This window comes from Pseudopipra pipra, chromosome 7 (assembly GCF_036250125.1).
Source record: "Pseudopipra pipra isolate bDixPip1 chromosome 7, bDixPip1.hap1, whole genome shotgun sequence".
Classification (NCBI taxonomy): domain Eukaryota; kingdom Metazoa; phylum Chordata; class Aves; order Passeriformes; family Pipridae; genus Pseudopipra; species Pseudopipra pipra.
This window is the reverse complement of record NC_087555.1, coordinates 21,152,449-21,176,275: the sequence shown is the minus strand read 5'-3', so window position 1 is coordinate 21,176,275 and position 23,827 is coordinate 21,152,449. Positions and strand designations below refer to the sequence as shown.

Genomic DNA, 23,827 nt, shown 5'->3' with positions numbered 1-23,827 from the left:
TAGAAGCCATGAAAAAAGAAAGCCACAGGGTGGCACTGCAGGTAGGCTGTATTTTGAAACTACTTGGCTGCTTATTCTTTTCTGGGTAAATCAGAGTTTATCTAATCCCAACTGCATAAAACAGGAGAGTGGTTCATTAGTTTTTCTTCAAGCATTGTACTGTCCAGCAAGAAATATCCCTAGAATATAAATCACATCATAAGAGAGACACCTACTTCAGAATTTTCAAAGTATTTTATAAATTAATGAAATGGCATTTAAGAGCATTAAGACAAGACTGCTATTGTAAAGATAGGTTAGGAATTGATACCTATTTGGGGTTTGTCAGTTCATTTTGAAACAATTTAAGAAGAAAATCTCCATAAAGCATGTGCATTTTCATACAAAAGCTAAAGAATTTTCTTCATACCGTGATTTTTTATCAGTGTTGTGATGGAAAAATCTCAGACCTCTCTTCCTCTGAAAGGAAGGACAGTATTAACCTATGGAAAGCATATGAAAAAGTCTTAACACTGCACTCAACACTATCACATTCTTTTAAAACATTTTCACTTTCGTATATAAAAGAATCATACATCATTTCATCCAAAATAGACAATTTATTACAGTAATATTTCAAAGCTAGATTTCAGAGTCTATTTAATCTGCTTTCTTGGCTGCTTTTCCCCCAAATTTCAAATCCCTACTATTTGAGTTAAAAGCAAAAACAATTGCAAGAAGAGCAATTCCTGTTCATTTAGTGAAGAAACTGATTTTCAGAGGAGATTTGGAGGTCATCCAAGATTGCAACAGTTACTTTCTACTTTATAAAACAAAAGTCCCTTCGAAGTATAAATTTGATATTTAAGTAGATTCTGAACCAACAGATAATATATGACTATGCACAATCACTTCAGTTGCCGAAGTCCTCATTCTAAGTTTTCAGTAGGAAAGTACGATCAGTAACAGTCTTCCTTTGAAGTTTCTAGTAACAAATGAAAATAAACAAAAAGTTGTATTTTAGTTCAGTTGCACCATAATGTAAATTAGAACATCAATTCATCTCCTGTCATTTTTCTTACTCCAGAGGGCAAGAATTCTAAAAAACAGAAAGTTTTATTCCCTCAGACAGAAGTTCAAGAGTGGCCTGGTAATTGTTCCAATTGCCAAGTGGAACATATACCATTCTTTCTGCCACAAGATTGCTCCCTGTATGTTTTAAACTGTTTATATATGGAGATTATTTTGCTATTAGATAGCATGACATTAATATATTGTCAAAGAAATATGCCAATATAGCTGTGATTTTAACATTGGATAAAGTAGGTGATTATGTAATAGCATTGACTGCCAAAGCTATACAAATTTGATTTGAGTATATTATTTACCTACTTTGTGGACTCTTACACTAAGGCACTCTATGTGCTAGTAAATGGTTTCAGAACATATGCCCAACAAATTCTAAATTAAAAAGTTAGTGACCTAGTAAGATAAACTGATTTTGGTACCAAAACCTCAGTGCCTGGTGTCAATGTCGCTTAAAAATGTAATAGAAAAATTTAACAGAAAAGTAACTAAGGCACCTCCTCCTCAAAAAACACAAACAAACAAACCCACCAGCCAACCACATAACACAAAGGAAAATACTACTGTAAAGACTTATCTATTATTATTTCCTCTGCTTGGATTGGGAGAGCAAAGGCTTCTGCAGAGGTGTTGGCATGTAGACACTGCATAACCATACTTAGAACACTTCATACACTAACCTCCCAGTTCATCAGTTACATGAACTACGACACTGTTTGCATATAACACTCCAAGGTCATGTGCTGATGCAATTAGTGGAAGTGAAGTCCATTAATTCTAAATAAAATAACTATTTAAACAAAAAATAGACACACTAGATGCAATCTAAAAGTGCTTCAAATAAGCTTCTCTGTTCCCCTCTATTGACACCTATACCATTATTAATAGAAAGCTAAATCAAAGTGGACAAATTTGGGAAGAAGGTGCACTGCTCATCAAGGCCATAACTTGAAAAGTATTGCCTTCAAGAAAGCTGTGTGTAAGAAGATACATGGAGATAACTAGCATGCCTTCTGTTTGAATTCTGTATTCTTCTGCTTTTTAATTTCCTTACTTAAGACAGAGAAGTGTTCATAGTTAATTTGTACATATTTTGCACAGTTTTGCAATAAAGTCTCTGGACAGCACAAGGAAACTTACGCAATTAAACCGTTAATTTTGCTAATCGTATTTCTAAAAATCAAATTGCTAATCATAACTTTGAAACTAGCCAATGCTAGCTCTCACAGTTTGTCATTAGTACTGGAATGGCATTTGGTCTACAATATGCCATTACAGAATTTTCAGTTCTAGATGGGAGGTCACACACACACAACATCTCCAAGGGAAAAAAAAAATAAAAAAATCAAATACTAAAATTTTAACGAATAAAATCAAATACCAAACAAACTGTTCTGCCAATCCTAGTCCTATCTCACCCAATGTAGAACAAACAAACAAAACAAACAAATATAATCTATGTTTTCACATCTCAGGTATCTGAAAACTTCATATCTATTTATTTATGCAGATGACTAAATAGTTCCTTCATTTTTCAAATATCTTTGAACAGAAGTATTTGTTCAAGAACATAAAAGGCAGAAATTAAATGGCTGCATAGCTTTTGTCGCTGCAATTCAAAACATTTATGTCCAATTCCTAACAACCACAGTATCACACAATTTTACACCCTTCCTCAAACTGCAATCAACATTTAGCTCAAATTTCAGCACAACCCACAGGAATTCAGATATAAGAAATTTTAAAAAGCAAACCAAAACCCTGCACACAGCTATTCTTAGCCAGCACTGTGAGGCACATTCTTACATTCCCATGGAAAGTGAACAGCACAAGGAGCATGGCTGCATGTTCCCTTGAGGTCAGACACAACGGAACTGTTGGACAAAGAACAAGTTCTGGTCCCCACCACTAACACATACACACGGATCATGGGAACTTATTTTCTCTGGGTCACTTGGCTACACAGCTGTGTATGTGTAATTTGTTTTTAGAACACAAATGTTTTCCTTTAAATGAACAACCAGTTACTCCATGATCAAAAAAAAAATCCAGAAGAGACAAAAATATCTGTATTGCTAGTATGGTATACTTGATAGCATAAGCTAAACACACATACAAAGCCTGTTTCACTGAACAGTACACAACTATCTGATGAGTACAAATTCTGCCACGCTAAAAACTTCAGACAGGTGACTACTATCGTCATATCAGTCCCAGGAGTCCAAAAACAATGATGCAGAAGCCCCATCACATATAACAATCTTGTCTCTGTCTCTTGCTGGCATGACTAAAACTTACACTTTCAGCATTTTTCTAGCAGAAATAAATTGATTTTATTATCTATTTAAAAGACAGATTAATAACAGCTATCAATAGTATCTAATGGATCAAAAAACTACTTCCACTCCTGGACTTCTACTCAGTTTCTACTCAGAAGTCACAAAGACTTTAACAATTTCAGTAGAACTAAGGAGTGAATGTGGATGGAAAATTGTTGTAATCATGTAACTGCAGCTACCATAATACACAAGTGATTCTGTGTTGAAAGTTCTGGGACAGCCACAAATTAAGTTTGTTAGACAAAGCTGGTCTAGTATTGACTCAGATATATTAAGAGGGACCAGAAGAATAGGCTACAGCTCTATTTGTCACTTCATATATGTATAGAGGCTTAAACGAGCTGTGACCTGCTGCTAGGAGAGACCAGAATTCACCTGTCAAATTAGGAGTTAGAGTAGGTAAAGACAGAGGAAACAGACTGAGTGATTCTCGATGCCTTCACCCTCCTCCTCTTCATAAGGTTCACCAACCTCTCACCATCTTCTCCACCTAAGGATCAGCCTTTGGCTACACAACCTCACTGGATCCCACTGCTAATCACAGTATGAATTAGGAGGCCACACCTTCTAAATACTCCTTCTAAAACACACCTTCTAAAACCAGCAGCCTGGCTGGTTTGCTAAGCAAGAAACAAAATTAACATGGCTAAATAATGGATGTTCATAAAACACCTCCCAGCAGTGCACTATTTCTGTGCATGTGGTCACGTGGTTACTCAAGCTTGCCATCATTGTCTCATAATTCCATTTTCTGCATATTTGCTGATGTGAAACAGGGTTGAACAGGGAGTATCTCTGTCACGGTAACATTGCAGACTATGGGAAACAGTTTTTCAGACTGCAAGTATGATCCAGCAACCTTTAAAAATATTTTATACTATTAGCTTTCTGGTGTCAAAGGTGGTTAATTAGGATACCAGGTGACTGTCAAAAACAAAGAATCAAAACAATGACAAAAGCTTCCGAGAAAATTGCAAGACAAATTTTACAGCTAGGCTGAGCTATCCATTGTCTATCTTCAAAATTAGTAATTGAGGCCTTTTTTTAGCCCAATTACATGATGGCATAACTTTATCACAACTGATGCTAAGTGATGCAGCTAAGTGACTGCATGAAGGAAACAACAGAATCATAGAATAAATCAGGTTGGAAAAGACCATTAAGATCATCAAGTCCAACCATAAACCAAACACTGCCAAGTTCTTACCTTCTTCACTGCAGGGATGAAACTGCCTTTTCAGGTCGTCCACTCCTGTTCATATTCTTTTAAATTTTTTTAAATATGAAAAGGATCAAAGGAAATTGGCTTTTCCGTTTTGGAAAAGGTACATACAAGTTTATTTGCCAAAGGACCCAGCTGCAGGCCTTGGTAGCCTATCCTCTTTTATCGTGTAGCTCTTTCTGAAAAATCTCAGCATTTTATTGCCAAATTCAAATCTGAAACTCCCACTTAGAGAAACTTAAGGAATGCAAATCATCTCCTTCCTTTCTCAGCATCCTGTGCCTCTGAACATGACACTGTTATATGCCAATCAGACCAAATTACCAAGCCTAGACATTTGAAGTGGCACTAAGCAGACAACATTGAAGTCAACCCTTTCAATTCTTTGATATGGCAGTTTTATCTCTCACCAGTCTTGTTTCCAACAAAATTATAATAAGAAATTATTTCCAACAAAATTATAATAATACAATTTATTTCACTGGATTTGCTGGATATGATTAAGCTTAAAAGCAAGCTGAATGATCTCTTATAATTACTATTATTTTAGTATTGCACTAATTGCAGCACGAATCCTTACACCAGCTGACCAAATTAAAATAGAAGTCAGTGTATCAGCTGGGACTGTGAAATGCTATAGTGCAATGCAACTATTCTACCTAAAAGTCAGCTAGTCAAAACAGCTCAGATCAATAAAAACAGGTTCAGACCAGGTTAGAGCACCTTCTGGAAAATACTGAACTTTTTCTATGACAAAGCCAACATCTAACAATAGGAACCAGTGGTATCCCTGACTCTTGTAGTTTAAAGCCTTACATGATGCATCAGAGGTGCTACAAAAAACATGCTCCTTACAGGGTTTTTTAATCTTTTTATTTATTTTTATTATTGAGGACCTTTGCATGTCAAAACGGAAGTTTTGATGAGTGAAAGAATCCATCAGAATTTTAATTTCTTCTTGATTTAATTCCCAGGATATCAGTTATTTTTCTGTTAATTGTAAGGTCAAAGAGGACCCCATGGAAGCAATAAGCAGCAGGAACTAAATAAACAGAAGGCCGGATCTTTAATGCAAATGTGTTTCCCGGAGGAAAGGAGTAAATCAGTACAGATAATGTAGTACAGAAGCAGGAAAAAAGTTTAAAGAAAAATAAAAATCACATGTTCTAAAACAATCTGTTCAAAAGATTTCTCACTGGAACATAAGTAGCTCTTCAAAACCAGTGCCCTGCTGAGGAATTTACACACTTGCCAAGGTTTTAGTTACTAATCAAAAGCAACAGCTATTTGCTTTGTGGATGAAAAGTTGTAGTATTGGCTTAAAATTAAAAGGAAAAAACAAATAAGCAAACAAATCACAATTATTTTAAGGTACAATACAGCTGCACAGTGAGAACTGTCTCTGAGAGTGTGTAACTGAGACAAGCACCCCAGAATACATCCCACTTCATTAGAATTTTTAAGAAAAAGAATACTGGCAGTACAATTAAGAGGCCTTCAGAGTACTGAACCAGTTCAAATAATGCTTAATGCTGTTCAAATCCACCAGTTAAAAGGTCACACCAGGGTAATTCCACAGCATGTCTCCTGATAACCATGCTTCTGGCCTGTTAAAGAACACCATCCATTTATATGAACAACTAGAATTTAAAATTTTTCTTTAATAACCAGAGGGGAAATTATATACATTTTCCAATATCACTGGTCAACCCTAAATCATTACCTATCCTTATTTAATAAAGCACTGCTACAGATAATAAGATATCTGATAACTAACAAATATCTTTTTAAAAAGTAGTTTCTGGCCCCAGAAAAGGTTCCCCTTCATAGAAATTATTTATCTCTACATATAATCAGGTATCCTCCCAACTACATCTAATATAACTTGATCTGTACTACAGAACTCCTTGTGCTTCAACAAAAATACTTCACTTCCGATTAATACCTACAACTGTTTAGTACAGAAATTAAACAAATTCAAGATTTTGAGACTTCTACCCTTGTAAAAAAAGCAGAAAAAGGCAGATTAGAGAGGCCTTACTTCTTCAAAAATACATCCATTAATTGTTACTGGAATACAGTCAAATCCTAGTTTTAATATAAAGTTATTTTATCAACATTTATGATTTAAAAAATAATGAAAAGTGGGTATAATAAGGAATCAGAAATTATGAAAAGGGGATACCAATAGGTACCCTGAGAGCCTCCATAAGCCTAAAAAGTTCCTGCAACATCCTTCTCTCACAGAACTTCAGCAAAATGTAGACAAATGATGGTAAATAATGGATTGGTCATGTTGAATGTCAAATTCATGAAAACTATACATTTGAAAGATGAATTTATATTTCAGTTTAAAGCACAATTGACATTAAAACAATATTAAGTTTATGCTGTAAAGCTTTCAAGAGTTAAGATTCTTTCAGGAGTGAAGTATATCTGGTTTCCCGCACAGTCCTGCACAACTGACTCACCATTGCTGCCTTCTCCCTTTCTTATCAGGCTCTTTGTTCCTCTGCTTCCATCAGCAGCATGGACTGGTTTCCAATCTGATTCATGGTCAGGATTCTTACTGCAGGGAAGCTAACTCTGCACTTGAGTACAAATACTAAGAAGCTGCCAACTCTTTACTAACCAGCGTAAACTGCTATGCTAAAATCACTATCAAAACAATTCCAGCTTTGAGGACTTATAAAAAAAATTTCTATAAAAACATATCTATATTATAGGAATATCAATGTAACCTTTGTCCACGTACTCATTGTTGTTCCAGATTCAGCTGCTTCTGCATAAGAGAAATTTACTTGTATTTCCTTAATAACAACCTAGGCTACCCTACAGTGTACTACAGATCTGCCATGGGGGCTGGACTAGACCATCTTCAAAGGTCGCTTCCAAGCCAAACAATTCTATGATTCTATGATTTCCCTGAAGAGAAAAAATAAACTGATGGAAATCAAAAGCATAAAAGCATTTTGGCATACTTTCTTCCTGACGAAAGTGTACTTGGATGTAGTGCTTAGAAGCATAAAAATTATTAAATTAATTTTAAAAACAAAGGCAACACCATTCCAGTCAGCATTAAGACATAGTAGAATAGTACAATGAGTGCAATAGGGGCAAAGAAGCACTTTAAAAGAGAATATGACTTATGCTATCAAACAAAAATTTAAAGGGGCTATAAGGGAACTGTTCACAAAAACAGTGAGTAGAAGGAAAGGTGAGACCCTGCAAGGGGAGAAAACCACCTGGCCATTTTCAGATGCCATGACTAATGGGACACAACTTGAACTGACGGGGTTTAATAGGCACTGGGGAAACAATTCACATACCTCTCAGTAAAACCACCTTTGACTTGAATATGGTAAAGGAGTTTTCTACTTGTTCTAAGTACCATAAAGAGATAAAAATAACCACATTCTGTTTGTCCTATTGAATAGAGGATTAAAATAACTGGCAACGTTTTAAGTCATGAGCTAGAGGTGGATTCACCAGGTCACAATTGGAAAAGGAGAACTGCCAGTCCTTGATAAGCTTAGCAATTACCATTCTTTTATATACAGAACTACTCTAAGGGAGTACAGCTTCCTTAAACAGCAATAATAGCATATCCTTTGATTTATACTGCAGATCTCCAGCAATACAACCAACATCCTGTTTTCATCTTAAAGTACAGCTGGGGAGTTTGTCTATGGGCTTTATTTATCAGACCCTATAACTGAGTGCCTTGTCATTATAAGAAACAGCACCCTTCAACTTAGCAGTATTTTATCTTCCTGGTTCTTTCCTTATGAAAATTCTTACATGATACCAACCCAACCTACAGAGCACATGGATGTATACCAAGTGCTCTGAAACAATGTTACTTAAGTTTATAAATGTTAACTAAAATAGTAACACATTTCTCCCACCCAGGAAGTCATGTAAAAAAAAAACCACCCAAGAAAATTCACAGAAAAAGGAATTTCTTACTTTATGGATTTCAGAGAAAAGGACAAAAATATTGCTCAAATTATCTAAGCTGTAAGATCTCCTAAAGCCTTTAAAACACAAATTCCTGATATCTTACACCATCTCTGTAAAGTTCTCCCTGGATTTACAAGTTTTCCCTGAATATAACAGCAAACCTTTGTAAAATGCCTAAAGGAATATATGTATAAAACATTTGATTAGAGATCTCCCAGATTATTCTGTGTATTTAATAATTCTGTATCCTGTGTTATTGCAACAGTCAGAATCCTGTCAGAAATGCAGTATTTTCCACATTCTTACCCATGAAAGTAACCAGCCAAAGAGCTTTTTGAATTATTTATATGCTCATACTCTGTAACCATGCAGTAACTCATGAACATGCCATTCATATGTTGTCATACTTTAGAAATAGAAAGACCAAGAGTGCTTAACTGTTAACCACTGGATTTGTTCAAAACAGTTTTAGAACAAATTGGTGTTTGTTGAATACATTAAATCACTAAAAACTTATACAATGAGGAAACTTTTGTTAGCTATATCTACAAGATATCAACATTTTTCATCCATTTATCCTCAAGAAAATGGTAAGCAGCATGTCAGCACAATCTCAGTGAAAATAAAAAGGCAATTAGTAATACCAATATAGGGCAAACTTCTTATGTAGTAACTAAGGACCCCAATTAAAGAGCAATAAATAACCTATGATTTGTCTACACTGACCAAAAAAGGCCGTGTGGTAGGGGTGAAGAACAGGCAAAATTACACCAACACTGCTACAGCAGAAGAAGCCTGACAAGGTATGCAGATCAGAACATCACCCAGACCAGAGCTTCTACTCCTGCCCTTAGTGGTAGAAGCTAGGTCAGGGACAAGCTGTAGATAGTTCATTTCCTAAAATCTCTCCAAAATTTGTCCTGATTTCCCTGATTTTAACTGCAGTAGATCAGTGCTTTCACGGAATGTTGTCATAAAACTAAAGTTAACATGTGGAAAACCAGAGGAGTCAATCTGGATCAAAACTACATGGGCAGCTATCTATTACAGATCATAGAAGCAGCACAAGACACAAACAAGGGAGCATTAAAACTGAAAACTCTGAACTTTTCAGAAGTCCACCTTCACCTTATTGAGTGAAACTTTAAGTGCCAGTAACCCAAAGCCCATCGACCTCTCCTAAGTGCCACGTTTTCTCTCTCCCCACTAAGTATGGGTTGGATTTTGAATGCTGCCCAAAGGAGGAAATCCATGGAAAGAACACTGTCTTCTTATCAGAGAAAAGACTCAAATTGTGGGTAATGGACATTTAGCTGTTCTTCTGACACACAAAAAATGACGACGATCAGAATTTTTGAAACTTTTATTACATGGATATAAAGTCACTAACATAATGCTGTCAGCTTAAAGCAGAAAGGCTCTCTCTTTGGATCCAGAAATTCAAAGCTGACACTTCAAAAACATCCCAAACTACAAGAATATCCTAAGACGAATACAGGAAAAGGAACAAAAGCCTTGTCTAACCTTAAAAAGAGAAAAAGGAATTACCCCAGATTTTCATGATGACCAACAGTTTATCACTGGCTTCTTCTGACTGAAGAAGAGGATATAAAGAAGCTGCAACAAACCCACTCCACCAGTTCAACAGCAGCAGCAAACCTATTCAGTTTAGAACAAGACATGGAAACTTCCTTCTACCTAGATAGGCCATAAGGGAGGTAGAAAGGTATGCAACTGCTGTTAATTATTCAATGACTACCAGCCAAAAAAAAAGGCAGAGGAAAGAGGAAGAATGAATCTCCATATCCAGTGTCAGATCTCTGAATGAACTGATCTTTCTCATAGTCACCAAGCCACTTCTTTCTCACTTGTCACTTCAATATTTCAGTGAAAATATTTGTTAATTGAGTGATAAACACAACGGTACATAACATTGGTATAGCTACATCAGTTTGAGGATGTGATTCACCTTTTCTGATGGATTTCATTTTACCATTAGGAGCCAAAAGTTTTTTTTAATGAGTTGAGCTAAATGACTGAATGTTTACAATTTCAACCAATCCTATGCCATATTTAGCTATGCCTTCTTATCTTTGAAAAAGCCTCACATGCTCTTTTACAAACAGACTGGAGATCTTTCTACCATGTTGAGCATTTATTCACATGATACCACAAACTGACTCAGGGAAACACTCAGTGTATGACTGAGATGTGAAATGTGATGTGACAGGATGTGGGAAGGGTCAATAAGAGTAGATAGAGTTTTCTAGATCTCATTATGCTTTTTTAACTATTTTAAAATGAAAGTTAAAACATTATAAAATATTACTTCTAACCTTGGAGCTTTTGATTCCATGTAACAGAAGAACTCTTTCTATACGCAAGCATTTTTCCTTTACAGGAGTGTGTTGTTATCAAATAAATTGCACACTTTTCAATTAACTAGGGTAGAATTTTGCAACGGTATTTCTATCTTAAGTTGCTGAAGTTCTCCCAGGTGGCTCTGACAAACATTTTTACAAAATAAACAATTCACTGGACACTTCATTTCCTACTGCAGATCTCTACACCATGAGCAGGAAGAGGCAGCATCAGCTTGTCCGAGAATAGACAGATTTCAATCAGGAAACATGCAGAAATATCCAGCTGTTCTTCTCTAGTGAAGACAGCAAACAGGACAGCAGCCTCTTATGCATAGGGGCAGAGTGGTGACTGACACTATATAGATCTTTCCACAAGACCACTCAGTCAGGGTACCAAGTAATTTTACAATTTCCATCTACACTCAACACATACGAAATACTGCTTGGCATTGTATAGGATGACATGTCAGCATTTATGTTATGTGTCATTATTTCCAAACATTCTAAATTATAACATAAAATCTTATTCTGGATTAAGTGCTGGCAAGCAGTCTTAAGAAAAAATAAATCCCGTAAACCTGTTAGCTGGCAGGCTTTACATATTGGAACTACAGTATCCAGGAAAATTTTGAGGTAAGTGAAAGCAGGAAGAAAATCTAACAACAGGAGCCTATAAGCGGTATCTTAAAGACCACCACCAGAAAGAAAAAAATAAAAACATATTGATTTGCTTGAATATTTCTAAAATTATCATAGTACCAAATCTCCATTTCTTTTTTTTTTAAATAAACCATTGAATATTTTTAAGGTTTCATTTAACATTTACAATTCATTGTGCTTCTTTCCTCCCTTACTCATTTGAGATTTATGGATAAAGATGCATTAAAGTAGTGTATTTTGGGAGGAAGACTGGAAAGTTTGTAAGAATGTTTGGGCAGTGGAAATATGAGAACAGTCAAAGATGCTTAGAAATAAGACAGAGATTCCAGCAGTTCAGACAGTGATGTCAGATCTTTATTACTTTTCCAAAATAAGCCGTTTCAGATTCTCTCCTATACCCCTCACAACTGCCAACCACCAGCTCTGAAGAAGTGCTTATGAAATGCTTTGGTTTTCCATATCTTCTACATTTTCACATTGCTTTTCTACAAAAGTGAACAAGCACTGCCTGCCATGTTGAGAATATCTCAATAATACCTATGGGGAAGGAGGGAATATGTGTCCTTCACTGCAAAAGAACCATCAAAACAAAACACCCAAATTACCTAGATTTCAAAATCCTCTGATCCCTGCAGTTATTGCTTGGCAGAAAAATCAGACCCTTCTCCCTACCCCCCCAAAAAACCCCAATCAACCATCAAGAAACAAGAGAAGCATTAAGAAGCTAAAGGAATAAAGATACATTTAACCCAGTTTCGTCAGTTCATTTCTACAACAAACATCTTGATAGCCTGTCATGCAGACATCAAATTAAACATACCTAGTTCTGAGGAAGGACAGTATATAATACATTAATAAAATTACTGCTACTGGCCCAAGAAAGTCCTAAGCAAACTCTGATTTAGTTGAAAGAAGAAAAAAAAAATCCTATTTCATGTCTCTAGCTATCACTGCCTGCCTTAAGACCTCAGCTCCAAATACTGCAATGTCCAAGGCATTACTCAGCTGTAGATAAGTGAGCAGATGAGATCAACAACTGCAAAGACAGTCAACGACCCTGCTTTAAGTGCCATATGAAAGGGCCTGGGAAACCCTTCTCCCCTTAAATACTGTGGCAAAAATAGTCTCCATGCCCATATAAGTAGAAGGGAATAAGATGCATTAAGCTTGGTAAAATGTGACATGCAATATTTAAACACAAAGTCACATTTATAAGAAGAATATATAGTTTCAGAGTGATGTTGGGCAGGAGGAATCAGATACAGGGAGAGCGGGACACGGGGGGGGGGGGGGGGGGGAAACACACACACACCAGAAAAACAAACAAACAAACAAACCAACCAACCAAAAAAAAAAAAAAAAAAAAAAAACCATGACACTAGATGGAAGGCCCAAACTGAAGGCCAAAGCTCCTCTTAAATATGAAGATTTAAAAGAATGCACAAAGCCAGAATCCAAAAAGGTCCAATTGTCATGCTGGGTTGTAACCCCTTAAAGCAAAACCAAAGTACTTTTTTTACTAGTAGCTGTGGACTTATAAACTTACTTGAAGTTTAAGATTCAGCAAAAAGGGACTTTCTCCAAGCAGTGAGTACTTTTAAAACTAAATGAGGTAAATATAGCTCAAGGAGGGTGCCAAAGATGGAATTAGTGAGGCTGCTTTGTAATGTGGGTGGAAGGAGAGGATCAAAATTGCAGGCAAGGGAAAGTCAGAGACCATGAATCAGAGACCGTCAGAGAATACAGAAAAGTTTATGTCTGGAGACTTCAGAGATAAAAGAGAAAAAGCAATAATTCTTAAAAAATTCATAAGTTTGGAAACCTAGGGAAAATTTTCAACACACAGTGGTACCTGATTTCTAAGGAATTAAAGTTTCTGAATTGAAAAATTAAAAAAAAAAAAAAAAGAATAAAATCAAAGCCCAGATTTCTGGCATGGGTTGAGCTTGTGATTTTACACAAATGCCTGAAAGTCATCAGAAATTCCACTCTGGAAATTCCACCTACAGCACTATCATCATCAACTAACACACACCTTGTGTGATGACTTACTAACTAAAGAAGTAAAAAATCCATCCATTCATGCAAATCATTTCTACTCTCTCAAAGCCAAAATGGTTACATATTTAACTTTGCACAACATTAATTTTTAATGAAAAGGACAAAATGTTTAAATCCACAGCTACTAGTAAATAAAGATGTACTTCATCTTTGCTTCAAGGGGCTACAACCCAGCATGACAAGTTGTAAACATTTGTTTTCTCAACTTTGTTATTAACAGACATCTTGGTTCCTCTTTTTTTTTACTAGACACAGAGACAAAACATTGTTCTTCCCAAGTAGAAAGAGCTTTCAACATTGCTGTCACAAGAACAGTTAAACAACAGCTACCTCAGGAGATTACCTTCTACCTGCAATATTATGTTCAGTTCTTTTGTCAGTCTAGTTTGACAGTACAGAATAACTGATCTGGGCTTTACAAAAGTCAAGAGCAGTACAATGATAAACAAACAACTGGTAAATAACTGAATCAAAACAAACAAACAAACAAACAAACAAAAACACAACCCAAACTTGGCACACCATATTCTTCAAATTACCTTGATACCTATGTATAAAAAGTTTCAGGACAATAGTAACACAAAGTTGCCATAGCTACTCTACTGATGGTCCCACATCCTTGAACGTTGCTACTTAATTCACTTTATTTGGCAAAGCTTCCAGCACATCAAACTGGAGGGCATGGAGGGGACACAGACAGACAAAAAACCAAACTAAAGAAACAAATGAAAAGTCAAACTGAATGAAACATTAAAAAAATACAATTCATTTTGTAAAAAGAATAGAAGAAACAGTTCCTCCAGATAACTTCATCAATAGTAAGTCTGTATTAAAGGGACAGATGAAGATGCTTATGCTCTTCCCATAGCAAAACATTTTAAAGTTACCTGCTAAACCTCATGTATAGAGCATCAGTCTTTGGAAGAAAATCCATCTGAAGATCAGACATGAAAGTCAGGTACAATATCAAAAGAGAAAATAATTTCTCAATAGGAAACCAAGGCGGCCCATGAAAAAAACAAGACTATTAAATCAATACATCAATAATTCAGGAATATTAAACTGAAAATTGATTTAATTTTAAAGAAAAATACCTACATTTCTAGTGCTGTTCCTTTGAGATAGGATGGTGTTTTGATTGTTGAGGGGGGTTGTTTCTTTCTCTGTGAGAAAAATTCAAGCTCACTACATTTCTTGTTTAACATAGAGTGACCATTTGCATTGTTTGGGGAGGACGAGAGGTTTATCTGTTATTAAATAAGATTGATCTACAGTTTCCAAACCAAGTAACTCTGTTTCCAGAACAGAAATGAAAATGAAAGAAATATGCAGAAAGTATTTTTAAAACACACCTAAGAAAGCACAGCTTGGAAGCTATTTCTTCAATGAGAACCTCCATAAAACTAAAGCTTCCAACAAAACCAATGCATTCTCACAGGAGAAAGCTTATGCCTAGCTAAAAATACTCACATACTCTATTTTCTTTAACTGAAAATAGCAATCCTGACAACCCTAGTCTTGCAGCCGAGTTGACATTAATGCAAACTCCCAAGGGAGACATTTCATAGATTAGGGATCCATCCTTTAACCACCTATTGCACTTTGATCATTTACAACAACCAAAAGGTACAAACAAATGTACATGCCCCTTCTGAACTCGATAGCCTCCTAGAAAATAAAAAACAAATCCAGGAACTCTGAATTCTGTAAGGATTCCCATGGTATTCCACTTCTGCAGAAAAAAGTATTTCTTAAACCATGAAAAAAAATTCACTTTTATCCATCAGTCTATCACCATGGAGATTTTAAGTCAGAACACTGACTTAAAAAAAATATTTAAGTCTACTTTCATGAAGAGTTGCGTTTTTAATTCTGCATCCTTACATCAGGAAAGAATTCAGGTGAAGCATCGTCATGTTTTTAATTGGTTGTTACAGTTCAGAACAGCAGGGGTGGTTTTCCCCCTTGAACTCTCCATTGTCCTATACTGCACAGTAAGAGTTTCCTCTTCATTGTGCTAACACTGGGCACAGCCACAGAACTCTACAGGAATCTAGGAGCCAACATCTTGGCTTCTTGTCATCCTCTAATGCCCTGACGTCAGCTCTGAGTTTTAAGGCAGTACATAGTGACAGCAAATACCTACAGTGAACAGCAACTCCTTCTCAAACAGCAGGCAGCTATGTGAACTTAAGTCAGAGTAGCAGGTCAGCTGTTGAGGAAGCAAGTGAGAGCCAGGTGAAAAGAAAATGCACAATCAGATCTGTTTTAACTTGCAAGCATCCATAAAAGAGAACACCTGGCATTCCTTATATCCACTACATTAACAGAGCAACTCGTCATACTGACTTGTTAATTTCTAGGAAAAAGAATAAATATTTAGTTGAGCATGATAACCTTGTTACAACTCCAAGGGCTGGCTGGATAATCTGGCATCTGCTGCTCCCCAGCACACATAAAACTACAACAGTGGCAGATAGAAACAACAGCAGTCAAGCTAGAAAAACTTGCATGCTTAGAATTTTTTTTCCAAGCTACAGTTAAGATAGTCAGAAGCAGTACTGGACTCCATGAGACCGATTTATATGTTGCCAGATTACAGGAAAAAAACACTTATTTGAGACTTTAAAATATTCTGAGTGAATTATTTTATCTGTCAGATGGCAAGAGTCCTGTAAAGACCTTCAGTTTCCTCTGGAACCTAAGCTTTTGGTCCCCTGCAATGAACTCCTTTCTTATTCCACCCAACACAGATGTGCCTACTCAAAATAAACAGCGATCTTCAGGTTTACATAAACACTGTGACCTCATTTAAAGCACACAAAACAAAACTCAAAAAAAAAAAAAATAGAAAGAAGCTACCCTAAGATGACACCAAAACCCACCTTCCATTCTCAAGCACTTTTTCCCCTCAAATGCTTTAATATTCTTTTTCACAGGATACCATCACACTTGGACAAAGCTTTGAAATAACTGCTGATTTCTCTATTTGTGTATTACGCTCCCACATATTTTTTCACCCTAGTATCCACATTCCTCAACCCTCTAATGTTTTCTTGATCTCATTCCCACAGCAACACACTCCAAAAGCGAATATTAGCACTAACTACTCCATGGGCACCCAGCTATGACTTCAGACGACAAAGTTCGAGTAATCAAACCAGCGTTCAAACACAACATTCAGTTAATGGCACCAGTGTCATGCAACTATTTGATGTTGCCTTTGTTAAGGTAGGTGCGTTAAAAAGAGCAACATAATCACCTCAAGAAGTGTTATGTGTACACTCGGAACTCAGTTGGTAAATTGGCCCCTGGAATGATTAGTATTCAAGTGGCTCCTGATGGGCATCCACCCACCAAGGAGCTAACTCCCTGCTTCAAACATCCAGCAATCTCTATGGTCACAAATTCTCAGAATTCTTTCCATTTTGTTATTCCTCCATTAGTTGTTCTTCATCAGGGTCATGGGGGTAAGAAGAACATACTATTATCTTTAAGACCTCAGTCTGGGAGATGAAGCTCATCTGAGATGGAACTACTTGTTAAACCCATGATAGCCCAACCCATGACAGCACTATCATTTAGTAGCACAAGTACAAAAGGTCTTGCTTTTATTGATAAAAGTTTATACAACAATACAGCATACAGAGCAATAGCAACAGATAATTCATTGCAAGAGAAAAATGTAGTTTCAGTCCTGACTTAAATTTCACTAAACTGAGCAAATTCAGACACACACCCAACCCCAGTCTGCTGCTGTGGCTTGGCCATAGAATGCTTGGTTTGAAGCTATTGCTACACTTTCTGCCTCTCCCCACACTCCACAACAGGGAGGACTTCCATTTATACTTGAATAAACCTGTGGCTATGTTGTGAACTAACTCAACCAAACACAAGGAAGAGAGCTCAAATCAGTATTTCAACTTTGATGCCAGACACTTTCCAACACTGCACCACAGCTGATGTCTCCAGAGATTGAAATTATTTGATAAAAACTCAAAAATTTACATGTGAGAAAAGGTAAATTTCTCGTTCTTCCTGAAAACATCTCTCACTTCCTGAGACAGACCTGGAAAACATGGGAAAAAAGACTTCTCTCCTGTTCTCCTTATTAATTTCTTCAAATACATTCACTAGGCCAAGCAACAGTGAATGGGAGCATGAGGACACACGAGGAGTGTTTCTGGCAGTAAGCAAACCAAAGCTCTTTGGCTCTGCCCCCTCCCCCATACAACCATCTCTATCTTCAGCCCCTGGAGAGCAGCTCTATCTGCTAAGCATGTTTTCCTTAGTCTCGCAATGAAAACGACAAAACAAAGAGGGTTTGCCGGGCTAAAGCAGGTCCGAAGCTGTTACTTTGTAAGTAAGAGTACAGCTTTAAATATGACTTAAGGGAACAAATGAAATAATGTGAAATTCTCAGAAACTGATTACAATTGAATTAAAGGTGGATCTCAATGTGCATTCTAATATTTCAAAGGATATCAATCTTGCTCCAGTATTCTAATGGCCTATTGAACTATAACACAGTTGTTCGTGGTAAAATCCTGTGTCAACTACAGACATCTACTTATAATGTAAAAATTTATTTACTCCAGGGTATAGAACATCCAGCAACAGCAGGAAAATTGTGTTCAAAAGGTGGGATACCAACTACAGCCACTTTTTTTATTTGCAAGTATGAAATCACACATTTTCCTATCATCCCATAACACGGACAATACATAAAGCCAATTCAACTCTGTAATGAACAGCAGCAGACTGTGTCAACTGGCCTGGCAGGAGCACACTGTCATGAGTGCTACTCAGGGTAAGATAGACGAGCTATAAAAATGCCTTAAAAGTAGGTCTAGCCAAGTTTCTTCTGCTAAAAGAAGAAACTATGTGTCATTACCAGCCAGTAACTAGGCACACCTCCTATTCATCATGTTCCAAAAAATTCCAGCCAGTTGCTGGGCACACTTTCTATTCACCATATTAAAAAAAAAATCCAGCAGAAGCTGTTTTTTTAAAAATTTTTCCTGTTTCCCATGAAGGTACAGTGAGAATAACAAGGCCATGTTTTTCACCAAATTCAGACAAATATTTTTATCCACAACTAGTTTTAATAAAAAATTTTTCAATAGGATAGCATAATCCTGTACTTAAAAAAAAAAGTCTTCCAAGATATGACAGGATCATTTCCCAAAGCTTGTTCCCATAGATCTGATAACAAAGTTCTATATTGAAGAGCCACCAGTAATTAAGTTATGTAGGAGTTCCAAGACTAAACAAACATCAGTGCTTGAAAACTAACAAAACACTTTAAAGGCCTCTAGCCTTCTTAGCAGCGAGCATAAATAAATTTCTAAGCTGTGAAGACTTAGCAGTAATTACTCCACAGAACTTCAAATAATGATTTAAGAACACATTGAGTGGTAAACAGTTTTCAGCTGCAGATTATCAACACTTTCAATCTGGCTAGACAATTTAAGAAGATATATAATGCAGTATTTCACATCATTTAAAGAAAATTGCTATTTCAACTGAAATTCTTCCCAGAGTGGACAATTTTTCCTATCATCTCAGAGAACGACAGTAACGGCTTACTATTCAAAAATGTATCCATGGACCATTTTCAGTAAAACTGGGAGTTGCCATTTCTGGTATAACCAAATTTTTTTCCTCAAATCCAGCATTTTGATGAACAAATGAGACCATCTCCAGGAAATAATTAAGACTGCCAATAAAGAACTCTCATAATAAGAAAGGCACGGTAACTTGATTTTCTAAGTACCAAATTAAATGGGAAGAGCTGATAAAAGGCCTGAAAATACACCTGCAGGGCTAACGCAATGAGCATTTCTGTTAGCTACATGTTTCTCAGGACTGAGATGTGGATGCTGACAGATGCTTGAAGTCACATAAAGGGAATAGACTACTTTTCCTGACTCAGATGTCAAGCAGCAGCCAAAATTCACTACACCCAACAGCATTATGGCAGGCAACAGGCCTAGTGAAACTGTCAGAACAGCTAAAGTTTTAATTGTGTCTTTTTGCTTGTTTTCATGTTTCTGTCCACACGTAAAACTGAGGAACTTCAAGACATACTGTTTTAGCCCCTTCCTAATCTGGAATCAAGCCCTATTATCCAAAACTCAGTCCTTCCAATTGTGCTTACATACCCAGAGTCTTACAAATGCAGTGATTATCTATAGTAATTATACCTTCTGCATTGTTTAACAATATAAAGTTCATTTGTCAATGGCTACATATAAATGTGGAATGGTGACAAGGCCTTAAGGGAATAAATGCCCATCCCTTTTTGAGTCTTCCATATTCACTACAGCCATGACTTCAAACTGATTTGATTGCTGCTGCAAATACTAAATTGCCATCATTTGCATCCATTTACCCTATAGACACTTGGTCAGAAAACCAAGTAATTAATTTTTGCATATAGTATGGAAGCTTTAAGAAACTCTTTATATTAAAAAATACACTCACCATGTATTTTGTCTCTTCTATTTACAGATAACTCCAGCAGTCTTGCCAGTAGTTTGATTCACTCAAGTTCCTACTGAAGTTATTGAGCAAATTAATTTTCTTCAAACATATCTGACTACTTAAGGAGAAATTATCCTCCTCCTGATCTATAACTGGGGTAGTTTTACTTAAGATTTAAAAAATATATTCTTTAAAGTTACATTTTCTGACACCTTATAAGAAAATGTTCTGAGAGGCCTAACATTTAGAAAGAAACAAACCAGCCCTTTCACTAATCCCAACAGATGCCGCTTATTTATTTTCCTTACCCCCCAGCGTGGGAAGTTACCAGAGCACCGAGGAGGGCCCAGCGCTCCCACGCCACTGCCACTCTCACCCGGAGAGCTAGAAGCTGACTTCGCACACCTAAGGATGCTCCGGCAAGTGTTGACCCGAGGAGATTTCCCCGGCAGAGCCGCGCACCTAGCGGGTCCCGCGCTGGCAGCGCTGCAGCCCGGCACAGGCACCGGGACGGCGATGCTCGTCCCTCGCCCGCCGCTGCTCGGCCGGGCACCGCCGAGGAGGGCGCCGGCGGCCCGGCGGGGCAGTCCCGCAGCCCCGGCCGGGGGAGCAGCCCGCGCTCAGCCCGGAGAACCGGCCGAGATGCCGTCGAGGCTCCGGAGGCGGTGCCCCGCCCGCTCCCGCGGCCGTTCAACGGTCGCGCCGCTCCATCTGCCCCCGCTGCGAGCCCGCCCGGGGCTCCCGCCTCGCCCCCGCCGCAGGAGCCTCGGGCAGGGGCACAGCTCATCCACCCCCCGGCGCTGGGGAGCCGCCTCTCGCCCCTGGCTGCTTCCCAAACACGCACCTACAGCCGGCCGGCACCGCACCGGCCTCCCAGACCCGAGCTGCCCCCTCGCTCTCACCTCACCCAGCCCCGCGCACGGCCGCGGCTCCCCGCCCGCTACCCCTGTGGAGCCGGGGCTCCCGCCCGAGCCGTGAGCTGCGCTTACCCGGAGGGCGGCGGGGTGGCTGCGGGCCGAGCGCGGGCGTCCATGCCAGCGGCCGAGGGAGGGCAGGGCGGGCGCAACCCGGGGACCCGCCCGCACGGCGCCCCGGCTCCCCGCCTCACCTGCTCGGGGCGGGCTGGCGAGGGCGGCCCCGCTGCGCTGCCCCCGGCGCCGCCTCGCCCCCGAGCGCGGGCATTGCCCGCTGTTTACAGCGCGGACACGGGGCGCCTTCCCGGGGCGGCGGCCGCGCTCAGGGCTCCGCCAGGCTTCTGCCGCTCACGGAACCACACCTTGGGCGGAGGGGAAAAAACACACACACACACACAGGAAAAAAAAAAAAAAAAAAGAAAAAGAAAAAAAAAATAACTTCACGGCGAGAAATTTGAAACGCGGAGCCTTCCCCGCTCCGGCACGCGCGAAGACACAGAGACTCCCTGTTCCCGTCCCAGCGCCTCCCTCCCGCCCCCGCACACCCGGCTGTCCCTCCGGGGGAGGTCGGACCGGGGACTCCGCTCGGCCCCGGCCCCGGGCTGTCAGCGGCCAGCGGGGGCAGGGCCGCTTCTCTCGGCTGGAAAATTCCTCTCCCCGAGCGAAGCGTCCCGGCGGCTGCCTCGGGCTCAGCTCTTCCCCATTCCAGCCACCAGGGCACAAGGCGAAATCCCCACAGGTGGGAAGAGCCGAGAGCGGAGCCCGCGGTGGGGACTGTCCTGCCCGGCCACCCGGGCTGTGCCACCCTGTGCCACTGACGAGCGCGCCCGGGACTCGGCTGAGCCGCGACCTACCCGTGTCACGGGTGACGAGCTACCAGTGTTAGGAGCGGTTTCAGCCTGATCTTCACTTTGCTCGTTGAGCATGACAGCACCAAGGCTTTTCTATGCAATATCTAGTGAGCAGATCTGGCTGTTACGTGCTGCTTACCTGGGTCAGCACAGACTGCCTTTCCTGCTGTGCAGTGGGACCAGGAGATGATATTGCACAGTAAATACAACTCTTTATGCAGGTAATATTTTGGCTAGTGCTTAATAGAAGTTGAAAAATAGTCAACGCAAAGCATTTATACCTTTGGTTTTTTCTCCATAGGGAAGAAATACAAAGTTGCATTCTAGTATAAATGTCCTTTTTCTGACTATTTCTAAGATTATATATCTTGAAAAAAAATAATAAAATTGACCAATTGATTTTAACATTCATAATATTCGATGTTAATATTAATAATATCTACTATAGTACTGTATATAGCACAGTATAGATATTGCACTTTAATAACATTTTGCTTCTCCCTGTATGCCCTTCTGATTTGTACTGTGCTTCTTCAAAAATATTTTCATCTGCTTTTTTTTTTTGCTTCTTCAGTGGAGACTAAACCTGAAGTCACCTGTTTCGACAGACCCTAGAAGTTGTTCACACCCTGAATAACCACATCCCATTATCAGGCACGCCCCATTAATCTGTGTATGTTTCTTAAACCAAAAAATTAATCACTGGTGAGTCAGATGGGATTTCCATGGTCCAGTTTTCAGAGAGACAGGGTTCAACGAATTGATCAACTAAGAACAATCTCATTGAAGACCTTATGTAAGTTTTGGATCTGTTTTCTCTTTTGACAGTCCTCTTTCTTTTCTCGTGGTCCTCAAATTGCTTGGCCCTTTCCTAGGTTGGGATGAAGGTTGACAAATTCTTTTGTATGTTGACTGTTTCTGCAGTCAGGATACAGTAACTTTCTGCATTCAGTTTGTAGCCTCAGTTTAAGTACAAAAGAACTTCACGTTTCTAACCAGCTACTTTTTGGGCAAAACCATTACATGACAACATCTTCTAAATGGTAATGAAACTCACAGGTTGCCAAGTGTGAGATGATTCAACACTATAGTGCTGTTTTGACTGAACTGAAGACCCTTATAGGTGATTCTGTATTAGTTAGAATAATGACATACATTGGTGTCATGTCATCCCTTCTAATAAACTTTGCTGCACCACCAGCAGATAAGGAATGGTTGTAGCAATCCCTTTGCAATCTCATTTGAAAACCAATATATCCTACAGTCTAATTGTTTTGGCAAGTACTAATGCCACAAAGATTGCAATCTATAGAATAGCTCACATGGGCTAAAAATAGAAACTCAGCAATGCCAGGCAGAAAAGTGACATCAGAGGAATAACCTAAAAAAAATTACTAGTGGTAACAATTTCCAATACAGCCTGGGGGATTGTCTTAAAAAGCAGTTCACTGAATAATGCCGATCTCACTTTAAGAGGGGAGAGGTTATGCTTATTTTCTTACATTACCACATCTCTTATTCTTATCTTGGTTTTAACTAAACACATCTGAAACACTGATCACTAGCAACATTGTAGGCTCTAAACTTGAGTGCCTGCAGGCCATGTTCTGAAGTGACAGTATTATGGTAACTAGGATTGAAATAGTTGGGTTTATGAGATACTGGAGATACCATTTGTCTTAGTTTTTAGAAACAGATTCTGAACTCCTATGGTATTTTGTTTCTTTGTCAATAGAAAATGAGTTCTATGTTTGAGTTTCAAAAGATCTTGATGGAGACAAATGTTCTTTTTTTTTAATTTTTCTATTTTCATAAAGTTTCCAACTTAGCCCTGACCTCAAGACATTTTTCATACAAAACAAACATAACTCTCAGACACAATAAAAAGAGGACTGCATTAGAG

General features: G+C 38.6%; 1 protein-coding gene across 9 annotated transcripts in view; it reads right to left on the bottom strand.

Moving 5' to 3' along the window:
• Window positions 1–21,431, bottom strand: part of COBLL1 (cordon-bleu WH2 repeat protein like 1) — a 77,273-nt gene extending 55,842 nt beyond the window's left edge. For 3 of the 9 annotated variants that reach the window (XM_064661021.1, XM_064661022.1, XM_064661023.1), the window contains exon 1: window positions 20,468–20,961. In XM_064661021.1, the coding sequence (XP_064517091.1) occupies window positions 20,468–20,946 (479 nt within the window). In that variant the 5' untranslated portion in view covers window positions 20,947–20,961. Of the gene's footprint in view, window positions 1–20,159; window positions 20,233–20,467; window positions 20,962–21,061; window positions 21,080–21,148 lie in introns of those variants that run through there. The other 6 variants (XM_064661028.1, XM_064661024.1, XM_064661025.1 and 3 more) reach the window with 6 other exon arrangements.
• Window positions 21,432–23,827: the final 2,396 nt, after the last annotated feature.